General features: G+C 48.8%; 1 protein-coding gene across 1 annotated transcript; it reads right to left on the bottom strand.

Annotated features, from left to right (window-relative positions):
- Positions 1–139: 139 nt before the first annotated feature.
- On the bottom strand, positions 140–18,315 carry LOC119448069 (uncharacterized). Its single transcript, XM_037711557.2, has 5 exons — positions 17,883–18,315; positions 15,996–16,175; positions 12,606–12,923; positions 1,901–2,092; positions 140–536 (listed from the first exon to the last, which is right to left on the bottom strand). The coding sequence occupies exons 1-5, from the start codon at positions 17,971–17,973 to the stop codon at positions 505–507; spliced, it is 813 nt and encodes a 270-aa protein (XP_037567485.1). The 5' UTR covers positions 17,974–18,315; the 3' UTR covers positions 140–504.
- Positions 18,316–22,401: the final 4,086 nt, after the last annotated feature.

The following is a 22,401-nucleotide window of genomic DNA, read 5'->3' as shown; positions in this document are numbered from 1 at the left end:
TCTATTGTATTACTGCTACGGAGTCCCCATCACAGAACCAGTAGGATCTGACTTTCTCTTTTGAGGCTTGCTGAAAGCTTCGCTGTGTATCGCTCCAACTGTGTCAGTGCAGAGCCAAAATTTGAGGTGTCTCATTAATTTACACCGCCATGCCAAGGAGGCGACCACGTCACTTTACTTACGTAGTACCCTGTAAGCGGACTGTATAGGTTTCACGAACAATTGCGAAGGCACTCCAGGAAAATCAGAATTTAATTATATGCACCCTTGTGGCTTCCAGTTTATCATCATTGTTTTCTCATTTATTTATAATCATGCACAAATCATAAATGAATTACACGTTCGTCGCACTTGATTCGCTTCATTCAAGTTTTGCTCAGTAAGCAAAAATTATATATTGTTTAATTGATCCAATTCTTGCAAATAGCTCTTATACACAATGCAGCTTCCGCCTTGTGTCGAATCCTCAACACTTGCGAGCCCAGCGCTGCTCGGAGATGGCGTCTATCTTGCCACCTGCGTGCGATGACTACCATCTGAAAAGAACGTTTCAGAAAGACATGTTAATATTTCATTAATAAAGAAAAAAAATAAAGCACACTTTATTCACCCTATGAGTGGCGGTTTCTTAATAGCCAGACCATGGCCAGATGAAGCGGGAAAACGCCAATGGAAAGTGTTTCATCAGTCTCGGAAACATCGGACTAGGCAATCTTTTCCTCACTCACGTGGCAGTCGCGTGATGCACGCTCATTCTTCACTGCGTTCGGTACCAGCACATGAGTCGGTGTCTGCTACGAGTATGGACGCTTTCATGTACGCATACAAAAAGAATGATAGTAGATGGATTAATTTAACAGTTTTTACTCTTCTGGCGTGGCACTTCATAACGGCTGCCTGAATTAAAACTTACGAGACTAACTTGCCATTTAAAATTCCATACATGCTCCGGCCATTCGGCCATTTCCGGGGCACTGCGCAGACTATAATAACTGTTTATAAGTAGAGAATATTATTTACCCACGTGTAAATATCTAGGTCTAGCGGCAGACATACTGAAACGGTTCAGTGATCTACTTACGTGAAGAAAATTAGGTTATGTAATGAATTCAATAAGTGTGCATTGTTCCAGATGTCATGCCTTAACTCCTGAAAGAAAAAAAATAACAAGGCCCTCCATGGAAAATGAAGCAACTTTATGCTATCAGGCCCTAGGGCAGCCTGCAGAGCATCGATTGCGAGCATGAAGCGGTCACGGATCGTTTTGAACGGCCTGGCTTTCTGTAAACTCTATTGAACTAAGGAACAAGTACCGAGAGATTCGCTCATCTTCATGCGGCCCACTGCAACAAAATATGGTGCTATAGGCGACAAGCAAGGAGGTTGGCGACAAAGCAGTATACAGGCACTTTACACTGAAGCCTTGCATGGACGGATGCTATGAGCGTCCCATTGAAACGGGGTGGTGGGTTGCGCTACCAAGCTCTTGGTAATATTATGTCTAATGTCCTACCTATGTTTAAAAAAAACCCAGTATCAATTCTCTGAACCACTAGCGGGAGCTTTGCTTTTGTACGCCTCCAGTTGTTTGTGATCTCCCCACTTTTCTACAACCGAACTTCCAATCGCCTCTTACAAATCTCTGTTGCGGACATGTTTACTTTCCACCTGCTATCGCTGAACCCAAGGACTTCAAGGAGGCCAGAGGAGCCTAAACCGACCGCTGGGCAGATAGATATCTTCACATTATAATTCCACATTCCACAGTGGCAACATTATTCCACAGCGATAGCAGCGCCACTACTGAGAGCCAACTGAGAGCGTCGGAGCGCCCTCTGGTCGGTGCAAGGTGCCGATAGTTATTACCTATCCGGCTTTATGCTTGGTCGCATCGTCTCACCATGGCATTCCTCGTAGCAGGTCTCGTTCGTCAGGAAGTTGTTCCTGTTTCCTTTTTGGCCGCAGAAGGTGAACGTGCTGCAGGTGTTCTCCTCCATGTTGTAGTACCAGCGCTGGGAGCACGGCCAGCGACGGCCACGGTCGGGTTTCAGCGTGCACAGCTCGGGCTTGCGGTGTGAGCTATGCTTTGGCACTGTTCCCGGCAGAGGAGACAAAGAAGGCTAATGACGCTCAGGAGGAAGGCATTGAACGAGTTTCAAATGGGTCTAGTATAGGTACATGCAACATGCAACTTTGAAGTACGAGCGAGCGTTTACAAGGCAAGCCTCCAGTAGCTATAAGCTTAACTCTAAATCGCTACGAACAGCAATCTGAAAGACCCAATAAGCTGCAATTATCCAGTTCAACGTTACTAGTTCTAGTTAACGTTGACCCAACTGTATTTCGAAATTTTTCTCCTATAAAAGTACTCCTATAATCTTTGAGTGATTCATCCGAACCAAGAGACAGACAAAGAAAAGGAGAAAGGCAGGAAGGTTAACCAGAGCGGAAATTCGAAACAGTGGAATGGGGAGGCAGCAAGATGAGAATAACGTACGCAGAAAGAGGGAGTCAAAGGTCACATCGAGGCACGTTTGCAGTTAGTAAGCACTTTTTATGAGTTGTGTATGCGAAAGCATTATTATCCAATTGAACGCCGCTCTGCGGCCCTTCCAGTTTTGCGCAGCCAAGTTTGCGCGGCCCAGTTTTCAGCAGCTAGGCCCAATGAACGGTGAAGAGAGAGAGAGAGAAATACGGACCGCGCTGTGTGCCGCTGAGGTGGCGCTGTTAGCCGCTGAGGTGTAAAGGTGGCGCTGTTAGCCGAGGGCCCTGGCACCCGTGGAGCGGCCATAGAAGGCAGATTGCGCGAAATCCCAACGTGCGCATTGCCTCTATTTTCACGTGTTGCGGAAGATATATCCCTGGCAATTTTTTAGCTCAGCCTCGAACATTCTGCCGTCTAAAACCGTTTAGCCCAGTGTGCCTTTATTTTTCCTGAACGTTTCGACATCCTTATCCATTGATTTTGGATTATACATAGTGTGTATTTATGTTAAGTCTATTAATTACTTTTTTTCGACAAATCAGCTGTGCATTCGCACACCATCTGTGAACCATATTGTCTGTAAACAAGTAGCGTATCGTAGATGGCCAGAGTTTCTTTGATTCTTTCTTTCTTTTTTTTTGGTACTTAGCATTGCAGTGATTACAGTAATTAATACTGGTAGTTTTCGCATTTCTATGCCTACTCTGTAGTGCAAAGATATTCGTCTAATATTTACTAGTATATTGCTGTGCGTACGTTTTCCTGTTTTTCTCGCTCCGTCCAGCCTTGAGACTACGGCATGCAACAGGTAACGCCACGCCAACTCACGCTGCAGAACACACAGAATTTCTTTATTCCGAAAACAAAACGCTTTCCTTAAGATTTGCTGCGCCTCAGCTGAAATATTCTTCGTGCGCTTGCACATTTCAGTGACAGTTTGATTTGAATATAGTGACAGTTTGATTTGAAGCCTTGACATTTGATTTTGGAATGACATACTTAATCATGCGAGCTATATATTTTGTCCGTTTGCTGACAAAGCCAAAACTAGATGCATAGAAAAATAATAAATATTTTTATTGTACTCTCGTGTAATAATTTTGAACGCTTTTGCTTGTGAGCTGATGAATCTCAATACGCGCAACACGGGTTCCTCTCACTAAACAGGGTTCCAAATTTCAGAATCAAATGCATGGCAATGTGACCGCCATTACAGCGGGTGACTTAGCCCCACGGCTTAGGATTAATTGTAATCACCCGGGATTCTCTAACGCGCCCCTAAACCTAAGTATATGAGAGATTGCAGCCTGTTTATATATGGGCGGGTCATAATGCGTCTTGCTTTACGCCGTACAGCGACGGCGAAATGTACAGACAAAAGCAAATGCCAACACAAACAAAAAAAAAGGTAAGCGCAAGTAACAATGTTGCCACAGCTGTGTCCACTCACGTCTCTGGAATGCGATGGCTCGATGGATACATCAGTAACAATGCTAATGCACCTGCCGACACCTATTCACGCGATGAATATATGGATATGTGCTGATTAGCCTACCCGGGCAAGAAAGGTAAGCCTGGCAAAATGTTGGTGCAGCCACATCCAATCACTTATCATAGAAGCGCTGGTTCGGCGCATACATCATTCCCCGTGGTAATGCACCTGCCGACGCCGACTTGCACAAGCAGTAAACCGATTTGAGCAGATGGGCTTTTGCAGGAAAAAATAAGTAAGTCTGTAGCCTGTAGCAAACTCGGCCTAGCCAGGTTCACTTACTTGCATGCAAAGCGATTGGTCGACTCGTACATCGTTACCCATGCTAATGCTTGTGCTGATACCATTTCACACGCTGAATAAACAAACGTTCGCAAATTGGCTTTCGCGGAAAAAAAAGGTTAACTCTTTCCCTACCATGGGGAAAATAGGTGTTTTTTTTTTTTTGTATGTTACGGCAGATGTTTTTTTTTTTTCCTGAAGAAACTACTGCACTCAATATTTAACGTAATAGGTAAACATAAAGCAAAATGAATGCACTTTTCACGCATAAAAGTTTTATTAACGATATGTACGCCATAAAAAAAGATATAAATTGTTAAAATCAAGATTGTGCTATAAGATTAAACAAAGTTTGTAAAGACATGCTTGGTATCTACTAAGAAAAAAAGTGATACGAAAATTGAGATATACAAAATGTATTGCCGTTTATTAGGCACTATCTCGGAAAAAATCAAGATTTTTCATTGCCCATGTATTTCGCTACAAAAATTTAACTGCAAGCACTACAGTTGGGCGTGCCGGGCTGCGGCCGCCGATGTTCCGGGCTGGTTTGCGTCGTCGTCACTTTCAGACGTCAGCGTCCTCTGACTCACTGCTATTTTATGTATCGATAAGATCAGCTGCAGAGGCAGCGGAATCGCGATATCTGCGATCTCGCGAAGCGCGCGCGCCGTTTCCGGAGCCGGACATTCTTGCGCTCTGCTTTGACGATCGCGAAACTTCGGAACGCGTTTAAAAATTAGAAAACAAAAATATAGTTTCTTTCACGTACGATGGCGCATTGTGTCCGTGAGCGGCGTGGAAGGTCTCGAAGGCGGCGTTTCAAACCATCGATAGCTGGCGGCCATTTTTTCGTTATCCTTTGACGATCGCGAAACTTCGGAGCGCGTTTAAAAATCGCTGCCTCGCGGGAAAAAAGCGAACTGCTTACAAAAAAATATAGTTCTCCTCCTTCAAGTCCGATAGCACATTATGTCCGTGAGCGGCGCGGAAGGTCTCGAAAGGGGCGTTTCAAACCATCGATATAGAGGGCTAACCATGCCCAATGGGCACGGTACGGAAAGAGTTAAGCCTATGGCCCGTTACAATCTCTGTCAAGCCAGGTTCACTTTCTTGAATGGAAAGCGATCGAACCATCATACATCGTTACCAATGCTAATGCTTGTGCTGACGCCATTTCACACGCTGACTAGACAAACATATACAAATTGGTTTTCGCGCAAAAAAAAGGCAAGCATATAGCCCGTTGCAATCTCCGTCCAGCCAGGCTCATCTTCTTGTATGGAAAGCAATCGAAGCATAGATCGTTATCAATTCTAATGCTTGTGCTGACACCATTTCACACGTTGAATGAACAAACATAAGCAAATTGTTGCTTCGCGGAAAAAAAAAAAAAGGGGGGGGGGGGGGGGGGGTTAAGCTTATAGCCCCGTTACAATCTCGGTCAAGCCAGGTTCATTTACCTGCATGGAAAGCGATCGAAGCATACGTTATCATTGCTAATGCTTGGGCCGGCGCCAATACACACGCTGAATAAGCATACGCAAATTGGCTTTCGCGGGAAAAAATAGGTAATCCTATAGCCCGTTACAATCTCGGTCAAGCAACGTTCAATTACTTGTATGGAAAATGATTGGTCGACGCACACATCGTTGCCCATGCTAATGATTGTGCTGACGCCATTTCACGCGATGAATAAACGCACATATGCGCCAACTGGCGTTCGCGGAAAAAAACAGTTAAGCCTATAGCCCGTTACAATAGCGGCGCGCCAGGTCCAATCATTTCTTTGGAAAGCGCTGGTCCGGCGCTACATTACTACTCAGGCCAATGCAGGTGCTGACGCGGATTCACGGCTTGAATAAACGGATATGTGGAGATGAGCCTTCGCGCAAAAAAAAAAAAAACAAAAGAAACAAGATAGCCCGTTACAATCTCGGCCCAGCCAGTTCATTTACGTGTATATATGGAAGAAATGATTAACGATGTGTGCGTCGACCCATACATCATAAGGGTAAGCCTATATCTATTAAAATGTCGGCATAGTGAGATCCACCTTTGAAAACGTTGGATTCGCGTACGTCCGACGTAGCTTTAGACACAGCGATCTCCAAATGGGGTGTCAGTGCCGCTGCTTCACCTGGCTCACCGTACCGGCAGCCAGCGTCGGAGCGTAATCAAACTCGCGCATGGGCACGGCCAGCATGCGACCTCGCTCCACAATGCCGGTACGCCTAGTGACAAACGCATACAAAACGAACAAAGAAACTTGTCCTCCGTGGACATTCATGGAGCAAAACGCCAGATTTTCTCTCTCGCACCCGCTTTTACTCGCGCCTGCGCACAAACGTCGGGCGATTTCTGAAATGACAGTCCCGTCACAACTACGTGAGCTCCTCAGCGCCATCGGTTTTTGAGTACGAGATCGCGTGCCCGGTAGCGTATTTCCAATTGCTAGTAGATACAGCGCTCGACCGCTGGCGCCACGCTGCGCCGCTCGCGCGTACCATGTTTCTAGCCACCGCCGTTGGAACGGAGGAGGCGTTGACGGAGAAAACGCTGGGCTGGTGGTGACTAGCCTGCTGTTGGGATCGGTGGTATTATAAACGCATCACTGTTTTGATGATCCAAATATAATCTCACTATCAGGGAGGGAGCAGTGTACCTGACTGGAGCAGTATTTTTTTATTTGGGGTGTTGCTACGCTGCGCTCCGCAACACCCCAACGACCGCCGCTTCGCGTCGGCGCCCGGCACCACGGCTGCCGCCGTGGCACCGGGGTTCAAGCGACCGCACTGGCAAACAGAGGAAAAAAAGGAAAAGCGTGATATTATAAAAAAAAATCTGGCCTGGGCGGGATTCGAACCAGCGTACGCATAATCCCGAAGAGAGCGCCGTAACCACCCAGCCATACAGCCACGCTTCCAAGGGTTGCATTGATGCGAACCATATGATTGCGTTCGAGCGCCCTCGGCGAAAAAAACCACCTAGAAACGCGGTACGCGCGAGCGGCGCAGCGTGGCGCCAGCGGTCGAACGCTGTATCTACTAGCAATTGGAGTGTTGCTGCCCGGTCAGTTGCTACCACCGTGGTGCGGCGCTCGTTTCTTATGACTTGGGGGCGCGCGCATTGAAGGGACGTTAAAATTGATCATAATTAACGTCGCTAGTGTACTGAAGAAGAACGAGCAGTATGCACTGCTTCAAGAAAGACGACGACGACGAGTTGGTCGAAGCCGTGTGCCTGTGTTGCCTGCGCTGTGTAACCTCTCGTTGCAGTGCTCTACGCTCTAATTAATTACACTAGAGTGCCTCTCTACATTTGGTGGAGGTGCTGGGCCCTTTACCGACCTGGAACTCCGCAGCCGGACGCTCCCTCCCGTCTCTGCCATGCCTGAGGACGCCGAACAGCCCGATCCTCCCCAGGCTTCGCCTGTTGTCTGCTCCGGTGCCCTACGCCACCGCGATCCTCCTGTCTTCAGTGGCGCCGATGATCATGACGTCGAGGATTGGCTCTCCTCATACGCCCGCGTAAGTGCGCACAACAAATGGGACGACAAGGATAAGCTGACTAACGTCAACTTCTATCTTTCTGGAGTCGCTCATCTCTGGTTCCGGAATCATGAATCCGACCTTACCACCTGGACTGCTTTTACTAATTATTTCAAAGAGGTCTTCGGTCGCCCTGCTGTGCGCAAGCTTCGTGCGGAACAACGCTTGCGTGGTCGCGCTCAGCAAAAGGGTGAAAACTTCACCAGCTACATTGAAGATGTCGTTGACCTTTGTCGGCGCATCAACCCCACTATGCTAGAAAGTGAAAAGATAAAGAATGTCATGAAAGGCATCGACGATGATGCCTTCCAGATGCTCTTGGCGAAAAATCCTCGAACGGTTGACGAGGTGATCACCCTGTGCCAGAGCTACGACGAGCTCCGCAAACAACGCCTCACTACGCGCCGAGCTGCCGCGCCGGACGACACGATTTCGGCCCTCACCGACAGTTTCAATGCTGCTCCCGCCCACTCCGCGTTCCTCGACCAAGTCAAACAATTTGTTCGAGAGGAAGTGGCGCGTCAACTGTCCCTTTTGCCTGTTACCCGGTCGTCTGAGTCCTCCTTGTCTCCGGAACTACGTCGGGTCATACACGACCAAGTGAGCGACGCACTACCTCTCGCTCATCAGCCCCCTCCAGCGCCGGTTCCGCTCACGTACGCTGCCGTCGTTGCCAGTCCAAGACCTCCGCCTGCAGTTTCACACTACACGCCCGCAAGCGGCTTCTACGCGTCGCCTTCTGCAGCTGCAAACTACGTGCCCAGAAGCGACTTCTGCGCGCCTCCGCAGCCCCTACGTCCGGCTCAACATTGTGCACCCCAGCCTGGGCCCCCTGTTCACAATCCGTGGCGTACCCAGGACAATCGGCCGATCTGCTACGCGTGTGGCTTTGCTGGCCACGTGGCACGATTTTGCCGCCGGCGGGGTTGGTACCCTCCCGATACTGCGAGACCCCAAGGGAATACACCTGACTCTCAGCCCCGCTATGTTCCACCTGTTCCGCACTTCGCTTCCTCGTCTCCTGCTCCTCGAAGTTTCACCACTCGTCGGTCTCCCTCTCCCCGTCGACGTTCCCTGTCCCCCCTTGTCCGCCCCCCCCCCCCCCCCCGCTCTGGAGGAAAACTAAAAGGCGCAGTTCCGGAGGCAAGAACTGCGATCTCATCGAACTGCTCAAGCCCTCGCTTATCCCCTGCGAACATCATTGAAGTTTATGCGGAAGGTATCGCTGTTCACGCGCTTGTCGACACCGGTGCCGCGGTGTCAGTGATTGCCGACCAGCTTCGCCGTACGCTCCGAAAGGTCGCGACGCCGTTTTCCGCTATTTCGCTACGTACAGCAAGCGCTGAGCCAATTGAGCCTGTAGGAACTTGCACCGTCCGTGTCGCCATACAAGACAGTTTATATCACATTGAGTTTGTTGTTCTTCCCCGCTGCTCTCATGCCATCATTCTAGGATGGGACTTCCTCTCTTCTAATCGCGCAGTTATTGATTGTGCCAGTACAGAACTTGCGCTGACTCCATTTTGCGGAAGTCTTTCTGAAGATTTGCCTCTTTCTTCTGCTAGAGTGTTCGTCGCCGCCGACACCGATATCCCTGCTTTCTCACCGCCCTTGTGCCCGTTTCCTGTGCTGCTTTCTACGATTCTACAGTTCTCTTCACGCCATCGAAACTTGCTGCACGCCGTCATCCCTTCTTGCTTCCATTCGCCATCCTTCCCATTCGCCAGAGCTCCAGCGCGCTTTACGTTACGAATCCGTTTTCGTGTCCATCAAGCCTACGACATGGCGAGTGCCTCGGGTCTGCTGACTAGCATTATTTACTCGTCACGTTGGAGCATTTATGGTTTCATTCCGTGATTGTCAGACACCTACGTACCTACTCATTACAACATAAACGTCGCAAACAAAAATTTAGCGGTCAGTGATCCTTTCAGCTGCCTCTTTCTCTCTCATAGTTTCTATTTCTTTCCTCTTCTTTTTTCGTAAACGCGGGTTCTGACGCGTAAATTTACTACCAATTATTGTACATGGAAATTACGTTTACAATAATGCGCAGAGAGCCTAGCTCCCCACCCCTTGCCCGATTAATATAAAGAAGATAAAGGAACGGCCGTAAAGAAAGTGAATGAGTGCATTTAGGCCATGAGCGCAGACGATGAACTTCTCATGTGCGCTACATCTGTAGACACACGCATTCGTTCAATCAGCGCACAAAAATTCTGCATTTTGCCTCGAGAAATTGAAAGCTATCTCATGCAAGCGTCCTGGCACTTAGTGAACATACAGAGTATGCTTCCCGCCGTTCTCTCGTTATCATGTCACTCCTTCTCATGAGTACCGACGTCTTTTCAAACTGCAGAAAGCACACATTTCTTGGACTATGAAGTAACAGCTCATTACAGCAATCTACTCTGAAAGCCTTAATAACCGTTAGTAGGGCAAGTGATATTGTATCTATGCATTCACGTTTCATGTCCTTGTTTGTGTTTTGAATACAATGTACTATAACTGACTTCACACGGGCTAGCATATCTGGTATCTGGGTATCTTGTAACTACTTCGAGAAAAGAAAAACAAGCGTTTCGCTCCTCCAGAACGTCGTAGCGAGTCACAAAAGAGGTATAAAAGCGTAGGTCTCAACAAGACAAGAAGCGATTATTAGTAGCAGAGTATGTAAAATTAACGGCACGGACGTAATTAGTGGCAACATAGTCGAAGATTACCCAATTTCGATATACCCCTGTAAAGGGTGCACCACCGTAGATATAAATATGTTGAGGCAAAGCCATCATATCGCACAGTTTTGAGAAATGGAGCGAGTTTGCTTGGACGAGGCAGGGCTCGGAAGAAGCTGTGATGTCTGGAAGGCGGCGTCGGCGGAGCTCACAAGATGCGAGAACCGGCCGTAGAGTAGGTAAAATTAAAGGTATATATGAACATAATTAGCACCAATATAGTCGAACATTAACCCCGTCGCACCATAAACTGCACTATCTCCGTTATCGCGGCCCCTGGCCTCTTGTTCAAAAATAAGAAAGGGACAACCGAGCGTCGACGCTAAAGACGACAAGGTCGACGTAATTGCACGTGAAATATGATACAAATAAGCACGCTCTACATGCAGATTTTTAATCTGTCCAGCTAACGAAGTTTCACTTCTTTTTCTTTGTTTTATTATTTTCCTTAGACTGGTGCTCTAGTGCTCTCATTTATTTATTTATTTATTTATTTATTTATTTATTTATTTATTTATTTATTTATTTATTTATTTGAAGCGAAGCTTTATAGGCTCACAATTGTTGGTGGTGGTGGTGGTGTCACGCTAAAAAGTGGGCCGATCCTGGTGATAGTGCAGAAAGGGTCCAAGCACAATGGCACATACCCCTGCGGTTTTGGGGACCTGTAACGCGCCCTTGAACTACCCTTGTCATACGTGGGACTCAAAGAGACAAAATCACCAGCCCTTCCCCTGTCGAGAAAATGGGGGTAAGGGAAGCTTGTCGTCCGATTCTAGCGTGAGGGCTTCCGAAATTCAGGTGAAACGTCAGCGAAGAGGCGCGGACCCCCAGTTGCGGGAGCGCGATGTTGAGACCAAACGTCAGCGAAGAGCCGCCGACCCTGAGTTTAGGGCAAACGAAGCGAAACGCCTGCGACAACGTCGTCTTGCCGCAAGCTTCGCTCACCGCCGTTTTCTCGACAGGAGAAGGCTCTGAATTTTTTTGAAGCTGTGAAAAAAAATAACGGTGTACGCGATTCGCATAACTTGTCCTGTTAGCTTGGAGGCTATATGCGTCGACATTTAATGATGGAGTATGCAACCTTACTACCTGAACAACTCCCGCAAACTGTTGTTGATTGACATGCCAGTTTGACTAATGCAACATATATTTCACAAGGCAAATATACCGGGCGTTTCAGCAATACCTTTCAAAATTTTTAGAAGTTGTCTGTGGTAGATAGAAGAATTCTAGTTATGAGGTGGCCTACTCGAAGAGGCGGACATTACCAGCACAAAAAATGAAATGCATAATCTTATAATTAACAAAAACTCACTAATTATGTTTTTTAACTAATTACCTTATGGCCCATATTGCAATTTACAAAGTGTAGCCGTGGAGTTCGCAAGGCGATGGATCCACTTGGAACGAATACTCAGGATGACAGCAGTTTCGATATATTAATTCCCGAACTTTGCGGAGAAATGCATTGACGTTCCAGTTACTTCTGTGCTTCAATGCATAAAACCACGTTTTGCTAAGACAGTGTAACTGGAACGCCAATGCATTTCGCCGGAAAGTTCGGGAATTAATATCTCGAAACTGGTGTCGTCCTGAGAATTAATTCCAAGTGGATCCGCCTTGCGAACTCCACGGCTACAATTTGTAAATTGCAATATGGGCCATATGGTAATTAGTTAAAAACTTAATTAGTGATTTTTTCTTAATTAGTCGATTATGCATTTCATTTTTTTTTTCAAGTAATGTCCGCCTCCTCGAGTAGACCAACTCATGAACTATAATTGTGCTATCTGCCACAGGCAACCTTTAAAACGTTTTTGAAAGTGTTCGCTGAAACACCCTGTATATGAAACACAAACACTCTTCCTGTAAGGAAGAATGCATATTGTTTGCTTCTGTAAGTAGAGAAAGCTTAATGATATCTGAAGAGTATGGCCTAGCGACAGGCCTGGCATGCTACTCCGGTTGAGATGGCAAGGAGGAATGAAAAAAAGCGAGGGAGATAAAATCAAGTGAAGTAAACGAGTAAAACCTGCGAGCACCGCTGCATCGCTCACCCAGAGGGACATGGATTGCCTCGGGCTTGGACAAGCCAAACTCGTAAGGGGCTTCGGGTTCGTTCAGCGCCTCGTCCTGCGACGTGGCAGGTTGCTTGACTATGGTCCTGACCGTGACAGTGGAGGTCGGCTGGGTGGTCGTCGCCTCGCTCTGTCTGGTGGCCACAGTGAAGACGGGCTGCTTGGGCGCCGACGGAGGCGCTGTTGTCTCGTGGCGCGCGTGGTACTGGTGGTGGCTGAGCATAGTCTTGGGCAGGTCGCTTTCCTGCGCCTGCCTCTTCTTCAGCGACTCGTACAGCCACTCGAAACAGTCCACGCCTGAATCGAAAACAGCGGTGCACAACAGCGAGCCCATACTTTTTAGTGGCGCCTGTACGTTGATTGATCGATTCGTTCACTGATTGATTGATTGATTGATTGATTGATATCCCTATTGAAAAAAGACATATGCCCCGTACCATAGCACGACTATAGAGGGTGTTTGTACGAACACTTTAAGTAATCATAAAAAAATAGGCGTTCTGAAATAAAAGGACGGTTTCTGCAGAGACATGTCGTCTGCGGTGCGGACCACGGGGTGACGGGTGATACGTGATAATTAGTTATTAGTTAAAAAATCAGAGCCCTTCCACTACTGTGAAGATGGAAGCCAGCGAAGCGGTGACTATGGTGGGTCTGCTATAGTGAATATTGCTATAATGAATTTATATAATATCATTATTGACTATATTGAGAATCTTCGGCATGTTCGTCAAAGAGCAAGGACACCGGCGTCTTGTTTTCGCCCGGCGCGATGGCCAAGTAGTGCGTTTGCTGCGCCAAGGCCGCCCCATCGTCATAGACTATAGTCGGGTACAACTTAAGAAGACAGGAGAGGCCCTGCCCAGATGACCGAAGCGCAGCAGCCGATTTCCTCTGCGACTAAAGAAATAGACCCGCTGACGCGACTCGCCCCGGCTTGAAGCGCGGGCTACCATGTTCTCCGTCAGCGGGGACACCGGCCGTCCGGCTCATGACGCAAGTCTTTAGTGCGCGCCCATTGGTGGAGGCTCGTATGCATCTGCTATTGAGAGGGCAGATGCCGCTGCTTTCTAAAGTTGTATCCGACTATAACGTATGAGCCGCAGCGTTCATAGCCACGGCACACTGCACGGCATCGTCAGGATCCTAACGTCATGATCCTGGAAGATGTGGTCAAACGAGCGTCCATCCCATAGCGAGTCCAAAGGGCAACTGCTGATAACAGCGCTAGCGCGATCTCTACGTCACGAGACAAAGGGGCACAACGATTGGTGGGACGTGCCGCCGCCGAGTAAAGCGACACTTGTGAAAGAGACATTGGCGGTGGCGAGGGGTCTAACAATGCGCCATCCATCATCCGTTTTCACACCTGTGCTAAGGCACAGCTGGCTGGAAGCAGCCACACACATGGAGCCAAACCACCACACCACGCACATGGAGCCCAAAATAGTTTATCTACTTCCGGTCTATCTTTCTATTTCCGTTGCCGGACGCGATCTCCTGGAACCGAGAATATAACAGCTTCACTGTAAACATTATTAAGTTTTACACTTTTAGTTTCTGCGGGCTCATCGTAATTAGGAAATGGAAGGAAACTCTCGGTATAAGCCATATCAACTTTTTAATCTGGAAAAATGCAATTACCCGGGGAACTGTGGCACGGCGAATTTAGGCTATCAGAGCGCACGAAACCGAAAATGGGAGGCTGCAGCGAGCGTAAAGCCGCGCCCCTCGAGGCGACATTCTGCTTACGTCAACCAGCAGATAGCAACCAGCGCGCTCCGGCTCCGTGCTTATTGACCCTTTTCGCGGCGCTCCCGTGGGCGCTGCCATGTTTGATCACGTGGTGATGCGTTCATTGCTTGCCTCAGCCGCCTCCGTTGCCTCCGCGTTTACAATGCAAGCGCGTGACGCCGGCGCGGCGCAGCAAACCTCCGTTTCGACGCATATCGTAGGCGGTGACTGCGTGCACGACACGAAGCTTTGGCCACAGCTTTAGAGGACATGTAAGTGCTTTCAGAGCTCATTACGCCTTGCCCAAACGGCGTGAGCAGCGTATACGCTGCTTGTACTAAAAGCGGGGCTAGAAATGTATTCCAAGCTGTCCAAACTTTCCGCTTATAAATTAAATCGGGATCAGTGTGCTCTGCGTTCTTTATTTGGCAAACATTTTGAACCAGTGGCTTGTCATATTTTTGACTCAGTAAAGTTCCTCGGTGCGGCCACTATCTGATTGTTTATTTTCAGCATAATCACTCGCGGGTATGCTCTGCTGCGATAAATTTGTTCTTGCTGCGCACAAAGCTTGGAATTTAAATGTTCTGTACTTTGTGGTAGCCCGTAGCAAAGACGTATTATCGCTAGTCCCTCGCTTACTCTGTGGACCGTCACGAAACATTCAGCTTCCAGCATTCGTGTCTTGTCGGTGTAGTCGCCGTCATTCATGCTCCGGCACATTGATTCAAGTGTGCGCCTATTCACTCACACGTTGGCGATAGGGTGGGCGTAAGTTTTCGTACGAGTAAGGCTGGATGTGTGTAGATAACGTGCGGGAAACTTACAATCCCAGTAAGTGGCACTACTTCAATTTGTAACGAGCGGTACTCACTCCCAAGTGCCGATGTTCCGGAATTGAAGTCCTCTCTTTGGAGGTTAGCTATACAGCGCAGGTGGATGAATTATATTTCTTTATCCTTGAGGAAAGCCGTGCATCGCGAAGGGCGCCAACACAGGCAGTCCTTATGCAGCAGCTGCGACACAGGTTGATTCCATTCATTAATATGTGAATCACTATTTTTGCAGCGAACTACCGCACACGTCCTCCCTTTATCGTTACACACTTTGCAGTATGAATTGGGCACAGTGCATTAGCGCACACCCAGTTGCATTTTCGGCAGCTGATCGCACAGTAGGAGGGTAGACGCAGTAATGGTTTCGTATTCGTGCGCATTCGCTGAGGCAACGTATGGCGCGCCGCGGAAAGCGCCATCTCGTTCCTCTAGAGCAAACTGCTCCGCGAAAAGGGTCAATAGCTGTCGCAGCCAACGTCGCAGCGTGCTGGCTGTCCACCGCTAAGTGACGTATGCAGAACATCGCTTCGCAGGGCGCGGCTTATGAAACTGTTTGATCCCCTTTGTTCTTAAACGTTGCTCCATTCGATGCTCCACCTCTACTCCAGGAAGTAAAGCACCTTGATCTGTCGCAAGGAAGTAAGGTCCCTATATCCTCTTAAGACCGCACAATACATTGCACATTGTCGCTAACTTTTTTTTTCTAAGTTCACTCAGAAGCGATTAGAGAAAATATTCGTTCTGGGTATGAAGTACGGTGCATGTGTAAACTGCATTCGGTGTGCCTTCGCTGTCTCACCTCCGCAATTGATTTCAGCCTTTGACTTGCGGCCCTTCATGCGTTCCGTGATCTCGTCGTCGCAGAAGTTGAACGGTTGGCAGAGAAACGACGCGGCGTCGAAGTGCCAGCGCTGGTTGTACGGCATCCGGACCGCGCTGTCTCGCTTTCGCCGACAGATGTCGCAGAGGTCGCATTTTCCTAGAGTCGAAGCATGCGGCCCGTTAGATTAAGAACAGAGGTTTTCCTTGTGCAGGCCGTGTGTTTCGCACAACTCTTCAAACCCGTGCGCTCAGACGCTATGCGCCCGCTACGGCTTACCCGCCTTTCCCGTCATTTGCTCTGTTCCCTTCAAAGATGTTGCCTTACCAACCAGCTCGGATCCAAACCTTAGTGGGTGGCGGTTCTTTTCCGACGCAGTGTTAGTCGTCAAGCGCACCGGGCTGCCAGGCCTGATGCATCGAAAGCCAGCTCGAAGCGTTTCTTTATTATTTTGTATTTACAAATACAATACAAATACAAATACAAATGTACAAATACAAATACAAAAAAATATCTAATGCCAGCGCTGCGGTGCTGTCGTATATCGGCCAAGCACTTCCCATTCCTCGGCAGCTCACAGCAAGCACGCCAGACGTCGGAGTATAAACGAGTCCTAGGCAAACTTAACGACGCCTTTACAAGACGTACAGCTGTTTGTTCAACGGTTAGAATTATAGGTCTTGTATGCGTCGGAGCTGATATTCTCGCCCGCACAGACAGTAGACCAAGGATAAGGCGCTTAGCAAAATAAATTATGAGAGGTATATTAGATCGACCCCGTACGACGACGCAGAGGAATAGACGGAGACGGACAGCGGCAAGGGAGAAGTTGAGATTAGTCACGAGCTGCGGCATAATGATACCAGTGCCAGGATAAAGTATAACGATTCTATTCTTTTTTTTTTCCTTTTAGACGCTTCGTGAATCCTCCCTGGTGCGCTATCACCAGAACAGGCCGGTCGTGTAAGCAGTGGATAAGAAAAGAATAGAATTGAGCGAAAGGAACCGTTCCATCATACCGTCCCTAGAATCATTTCTCTAATGCTTTCGTCCAATACCATGACGGAGACATCATATATTTCTCGTCAAGAGGTTATAGACGAAGTAGAAGGGTTATCGAGATGAAGCGCGTGCAGCCCTGCAGGCATCCGGGGTCAGTTAGAATAAATAAGATTTCCACAGCTTTGCGTTACACAAAGCTTGTATGCTAGATAAAGCAATGAGAGCATGCATTCACCGACCTATCATTGTAACAAAACTTAAGAAAGGTAATCGACCAACGACCAAAAAAAAAAAAAAAAAGCTTCGTAATTTTGGCCTCAGATCAATTAGGGGCCTTCGCAGGCACCTAAAAAGCCTGCGTAAGGTATTCCAAAGAATGTCGGAGGGCATAAAGAACGCGTAGTAAATTCTATAGTACCGTTGGCTATTCTAACGGTTGTGGAAGGCAGAACGAAGTCACCAAAAGATTGGCTATCGCCTCTCGAGCTTGATCGCACATTAGAGCGAATACGCTTTATACTTATTCTGTATATAACTGGCGCAAGCAGTGACACACTGCTTCGGCTACGAGGTATGTTTTACACACGGTGTGGCGGAATCACAGACAAAATATGAGAGGCGAAGAAAATGCACAGGGCAAAACGTGTTCCTCCCAACCATTTTTTTAATGGGTAACGCTTACATATACCTGTTTTCTCTCTGTTCCTTCGCGCTCATTAGGTGCTCAGACGTTACTCAAACGGAATACCAGCTAGCTCGGGCCGTTACGCTACACCGTCCGTACTGTCCACACACCTTAATGACGACCGCCACATTCTGCAAATGTACTTGGTGGATAGTTTGGCTAACCTTTTCATTACTTACCATGTTCGAAAAGAAGCAGAATGACCAGTACTGCGACTGTCCGGGAGCCCATCTGGAAAACAACCGTACGGATTTCTATCACGTCGTGCATGCAGATAACATCTGTACCCCGTGCTTTGCATGCAATGTGAACTGCTGCGGCATTACGAAGCTGGCCGGTCTCCGTTTGCGCCAGCGAGTTCCTTCGGGCAAGGCGGAAACGGACGTCAGTGTAGTCTTACCAGGCCATTGTCTGTAGCGGGAGAAACCTTCGACGATGAAAAAAGAAGGAGAAATGCTAGTGGCAGAGTGCTGCAGGGTATTATACTCTCCTGTGAGGCCTCGGCACGAGGTTTCGGCCACGGGGATGTGTTTGATGCTGTGCGTGACTTCATTAAAGCAGTAAGACCTACATCAGGCTAATACTGGCTTTCCTTTATCTATTCCTATTATAAATTTGTAAATTCCTTCCACTGTAAACTGTTGAATGAATCTTCTTTTTTTAATTCTTTTAAATATATTCGTCCATTCATCTGTACTCACTTCTGAATAACACGCTGCTCTTTTATTAGTTTTACATTTTCAAGTTCTTTCCTGAAGCCGACCCGTCACGGTATCCTAGTGGCTGTGGCATTACGCTGCTGAGTTGGAGATCGCGGGTTTGATCACGGCCGCTGAGGCCGTACTTTAACTGAAGCGAAATCCAAGAACGCGCGTAATTAGATGCCCGTTAAAGAACTTCAGGTGATCAAAATTATTTCCCGAACTAAGGCGTGCCTCGTAATCAGATCGTGCTTTTAACAGCGGAGCTGTTTAAGGTCGTCGTTGAGCTGTGCCGATCGTACGCCAAGAATCGGCGCAGCTGGGTGAAGAGCGCGCGCCGGCGCGGAGGTGTTCGGAGAGTGGCGAGGGTGAGAGAGGAGGAAGGCTCGAGCTGGTTGAGGAGGTGCGCTCCCGGGCGCAGTTTTTCGGAGAGCGGCGAGTGTGAGAGGAGGAAGGCTCGAGCTGGTTGAGGAGGTGCGCGCCGGGGCACAGTTTTTCGGAGAGCGCCGGGGGTGAGAGAGGAGGAAGGCACCAGCTGGGTGAGGAGCGCGCGCCGGCGCGGAGATGTTCGGAGAGTGCCGAGGGTGAGAGAGGAGGAAGGCGCCAGCTGGGTGAGGAGCGCGCGCTCGGCGACGGCAGGTGTTCGGGAGATGGCCGAGGGTCGAGGAGAGGAGGAGGCGCCAGCTGGGTGAGTGGAGGGCGCGCGGCCGGCGCGGAGGTGTTTCGGAGAGCGGCGAGTGGTAAGAGGAGGAAGGCTCGATCTGGTTGAGGAGGTGCGCGCCGGGGCCGCAGTTTTTCGGAGTGTGCTTGAGGGCGAGAGCGGAGGAAGGCGCCAGCTGGGTGAGGAGCACGCGCTGGGGTGATTGTGTTCGGAGAGGGGGGGAGCGGCGGAGGGTGTAGAGAGGAGGAAGCTCGAGCTGGTGAGGAGGTGCCGCGCCGGGGGCGCAGTTTTTCGGAGAGTGCTGAGGGTGAGAGAGGAGGAAGGCGCCAGCTGGGTGAGGAGCACGCGCTGGGGTGGATGTGTTCGGAGAGCGGCGAGGGTGAGAAAGGAGGAAGGCTCGAGCTGGTTGAGGAGGTGCGCGCCGGGGCGCAGTTTTTCTTAAAGCGCCGAGGGTGAGAGAGGAGGAAGGCGCCAGCTGGGTGAGGAGCACGCCCTGGGGTGGATGTGTTCGGAGAGCGGCGAGGGTGAGAAAGGAGGAAGGCTCGAGCTGGTTGAGGAGGTGCGCGCCGGGGCGCAGTTTTTCGGAGAGCGCCGAGGGTGAGAGAGGAGGAAGGCGCCAGCTGGGTGAGGAGCGCGCGCCGGCGCGGAGGTGTTCGGAAAGTGGCGAGGGTGAGAGAGGAGGAAGGCTCGAGCTGGTTGAGGAGGTGCGCGCTGGGGCGCAGTTTTTCGGAGAGTGCCGAGGGTGAGAGAGGAGGAAGGCGCCAGCTGGGTGAGGAGCACGCGCTAAGGTGGATGTGTTCGGAGAGCGGCGAGGGTGAGAGAGGAGGAAAGCGCCACCTGGGTGAGGAGCGCGCGCCAGCGCGCAGTTTTTCGGAGAACGGCGAGGGTGAGTGAGGAAGAAGGCGCGAGCTGGGTGAGTGGGAGATTGAGTCGCCAGTTCCCCGTCGATCGTTGCGTCGTTCCTCCGAACGAACGGCACGCGGCCTAAAGCCCCTTGATCTTGAAAGTAGCGACACTCTCCTCCGCGCGCGCGCTTTCCTCCTCAATTCTCCTCGCCCGCCGGCTGCGCGCGCTGCGCACGGCACGCTATTGCGCCTGGGCTCCCGCGGACGGGCCGCAGAATTCGAGGGAGGCGCGTTATTTTGGGCCAGTTGCGCGCCCCAGTGGCGTAGAATATTTTGAAAAATGGTGATAACAGCATGGAGAATGCTGAAGGCAACGTTTATGATGAGGTTGGTTTCATCTTAAAGCCGTATGAATGACACACACTGATGTAAAAGGAGCTTTGAGGCGAGTTCTATACTCCAGTTATTTTTTTCCGCCACATGATACGCTGCTTTACTTTTTGCATCTGATCTAGTATTGCTTGTGGCAGATCGCTCTATGTTTGGCAGTTTTTTCTTGTATGTGCACGCATGTGCACCGCAGGTATTATATTCAGTGTGCCTTCTTATAATGAATTACTGGCGAGAGCATCGTCCGTCCATGTGTTTGTCTCAATGTCAAAGTAGCTTTTGCGCTGTGGTTTCTGCATTGAATAGGACGGTTGCACAATTTCAGTGCGATGAAGCGGTGCCGGCAGCCACTCATCACCCACAATAACAGAAGCTGAGGAAAGGTATTTACAGATTATTCTTTAGACGTCGGTGTCAATGAAGCTTAAAAAAAATACTCGGTATACCTATGGGAGAAGGCATTCTATATTTTTAGGCAAAAGATACGCCTCTGGAAAAGGTATTTTGATAGTTCACAACTCACACCAACATACCGTTAAATTATGTAGTAGGATAGTTAAAATTGTGATTTTGATTAGACATCAGAAAAACATTTATCACACAAAAAACAAAAAGAATGGTCAGTAAGATGCTTTATTTTCGTGCATGTGCAAAAAACGTTATTTGACAAGATATAGATAACGTAGAAGAGTATCATATAATATTCAGAATGAGAAACAATGCTAGTGTACAAATATGCCATGCAGTACGGATGGCAGCTGAGAAAAAGACATGCTCAAGAAAACAACAGTAGTAACATTACGCCATGGCACAAACCTACACCGTTTAATACATGATAAAGCAGTATCAGTGCGGCCGAAAGTTGACGGGCAATTCGTTCTTGCGCTAAGAGCTTGTCCTTTCCAAAAAGCGGCTCTGTTGCGATCAAAACAACACTCCAGGTGTAAGAGATACCACGTTTTCTTTTGAGCCGAGCCACTATTTGCAAAGAATATGCCATGCGCGAATGCTCAGGAGATTCGTTTCATACTGGGCGCGCATGCTCAATCGAGTCCTTAATTTTAAGAGCTCTATACTTGGATACAGCACAAGAACGAAGTGGCAAACACCCCTCAAAGCGTGTCTTCCAACCAAGGGTATCGACCGTTTGTCATGACGTCCTGCATAATCCCCTAGCGTGACATCGCAGTTGGCTGGTACGAGCTTCTTCGAAATGCCATTAACCGCAACATCACTAATATTGGCCGCTGCCACTTACCGGATTGAAGGTAAATGAGTAAAAAGTTTTGAGTTCTGTCCGAGTGTAGTTGGTGAAAAGCGCAAGTGACATTTACAAAATAGCTGTATATATGCAGTGAACATTCGTGAGCTTGGCTTCATATGCCACACAAAAAGCTGGCATAACTGGTATAAGTGGCGTAGCGAGTCTGACGCTTGACTGCTAAGCATTCTTCGAAGGCTTAGGTAAAGCATTCGACTTAATAGAGGCAGCTGGAGCCCCTTTACGTCTTTCATAGTCAGTCACCACCACATCACTTCATGGTAGACACTGCAACACGCATACCAATACTTTGCGAAAGCCATCACGCTTTGCTTGCGGTATCGTAAAAACTGCATAGCCATCATCACGCTTCTTGCTGCAGTTATATGCGCAGCCGCACGGCATAGCGCCAGCAGACAGTGCTCGAAACAGCGTGCAATGTTACGGCGCGACGTTCTCTATTGACCCTTTTCGCGGAGCAGTTTGTTTTAGAGAAACGAGATGGCGCTCCCGGCGGCGCGCCATACGTCTCCTCAGCGACCGCGCACGAATACGAAACCATTACCGCTTCTACCTTGCTTCTGTGCGATCAGCTGTCGAAATGCAACTGAGTTTTCGCTAACACACTGTGCTCCAATCATGCTAGATTGAATCATGTGGATTGAAGACGTGTGCAGAAGTTGGCGGCAAAAATAGTGACTGGCATTTTAAGGAATGGAATGAATCTGTGTGGCCAAGTTCGCGAACCGCTGCAGCAACTGTCCGAACGTGTTACCGGCACTTCGAGGTGTGCGGCTCTCCTCAAGGATACACAAATTTCCTCATCCGCCTGCGTTGTAT

This window comes from Dermacentor silvarum, chromosome 4 (assembly GCF_013339745.2).
Source record: "Dermacentor silvarum isolate Dsil-2018 chromosome 4, BIME_Dsil_1.4, whole genome shotgun sequence".
Classification (NCBI taxonomy): Eukaryota; Metazoa; Arthropoda; class Arachnida; order Ixodida; family Ixodidae; genus Dermacentor; species Dermacentor silvarum.
This window is presented reverse-complemented; position numbering and strand designations above follow the sequence as displayed.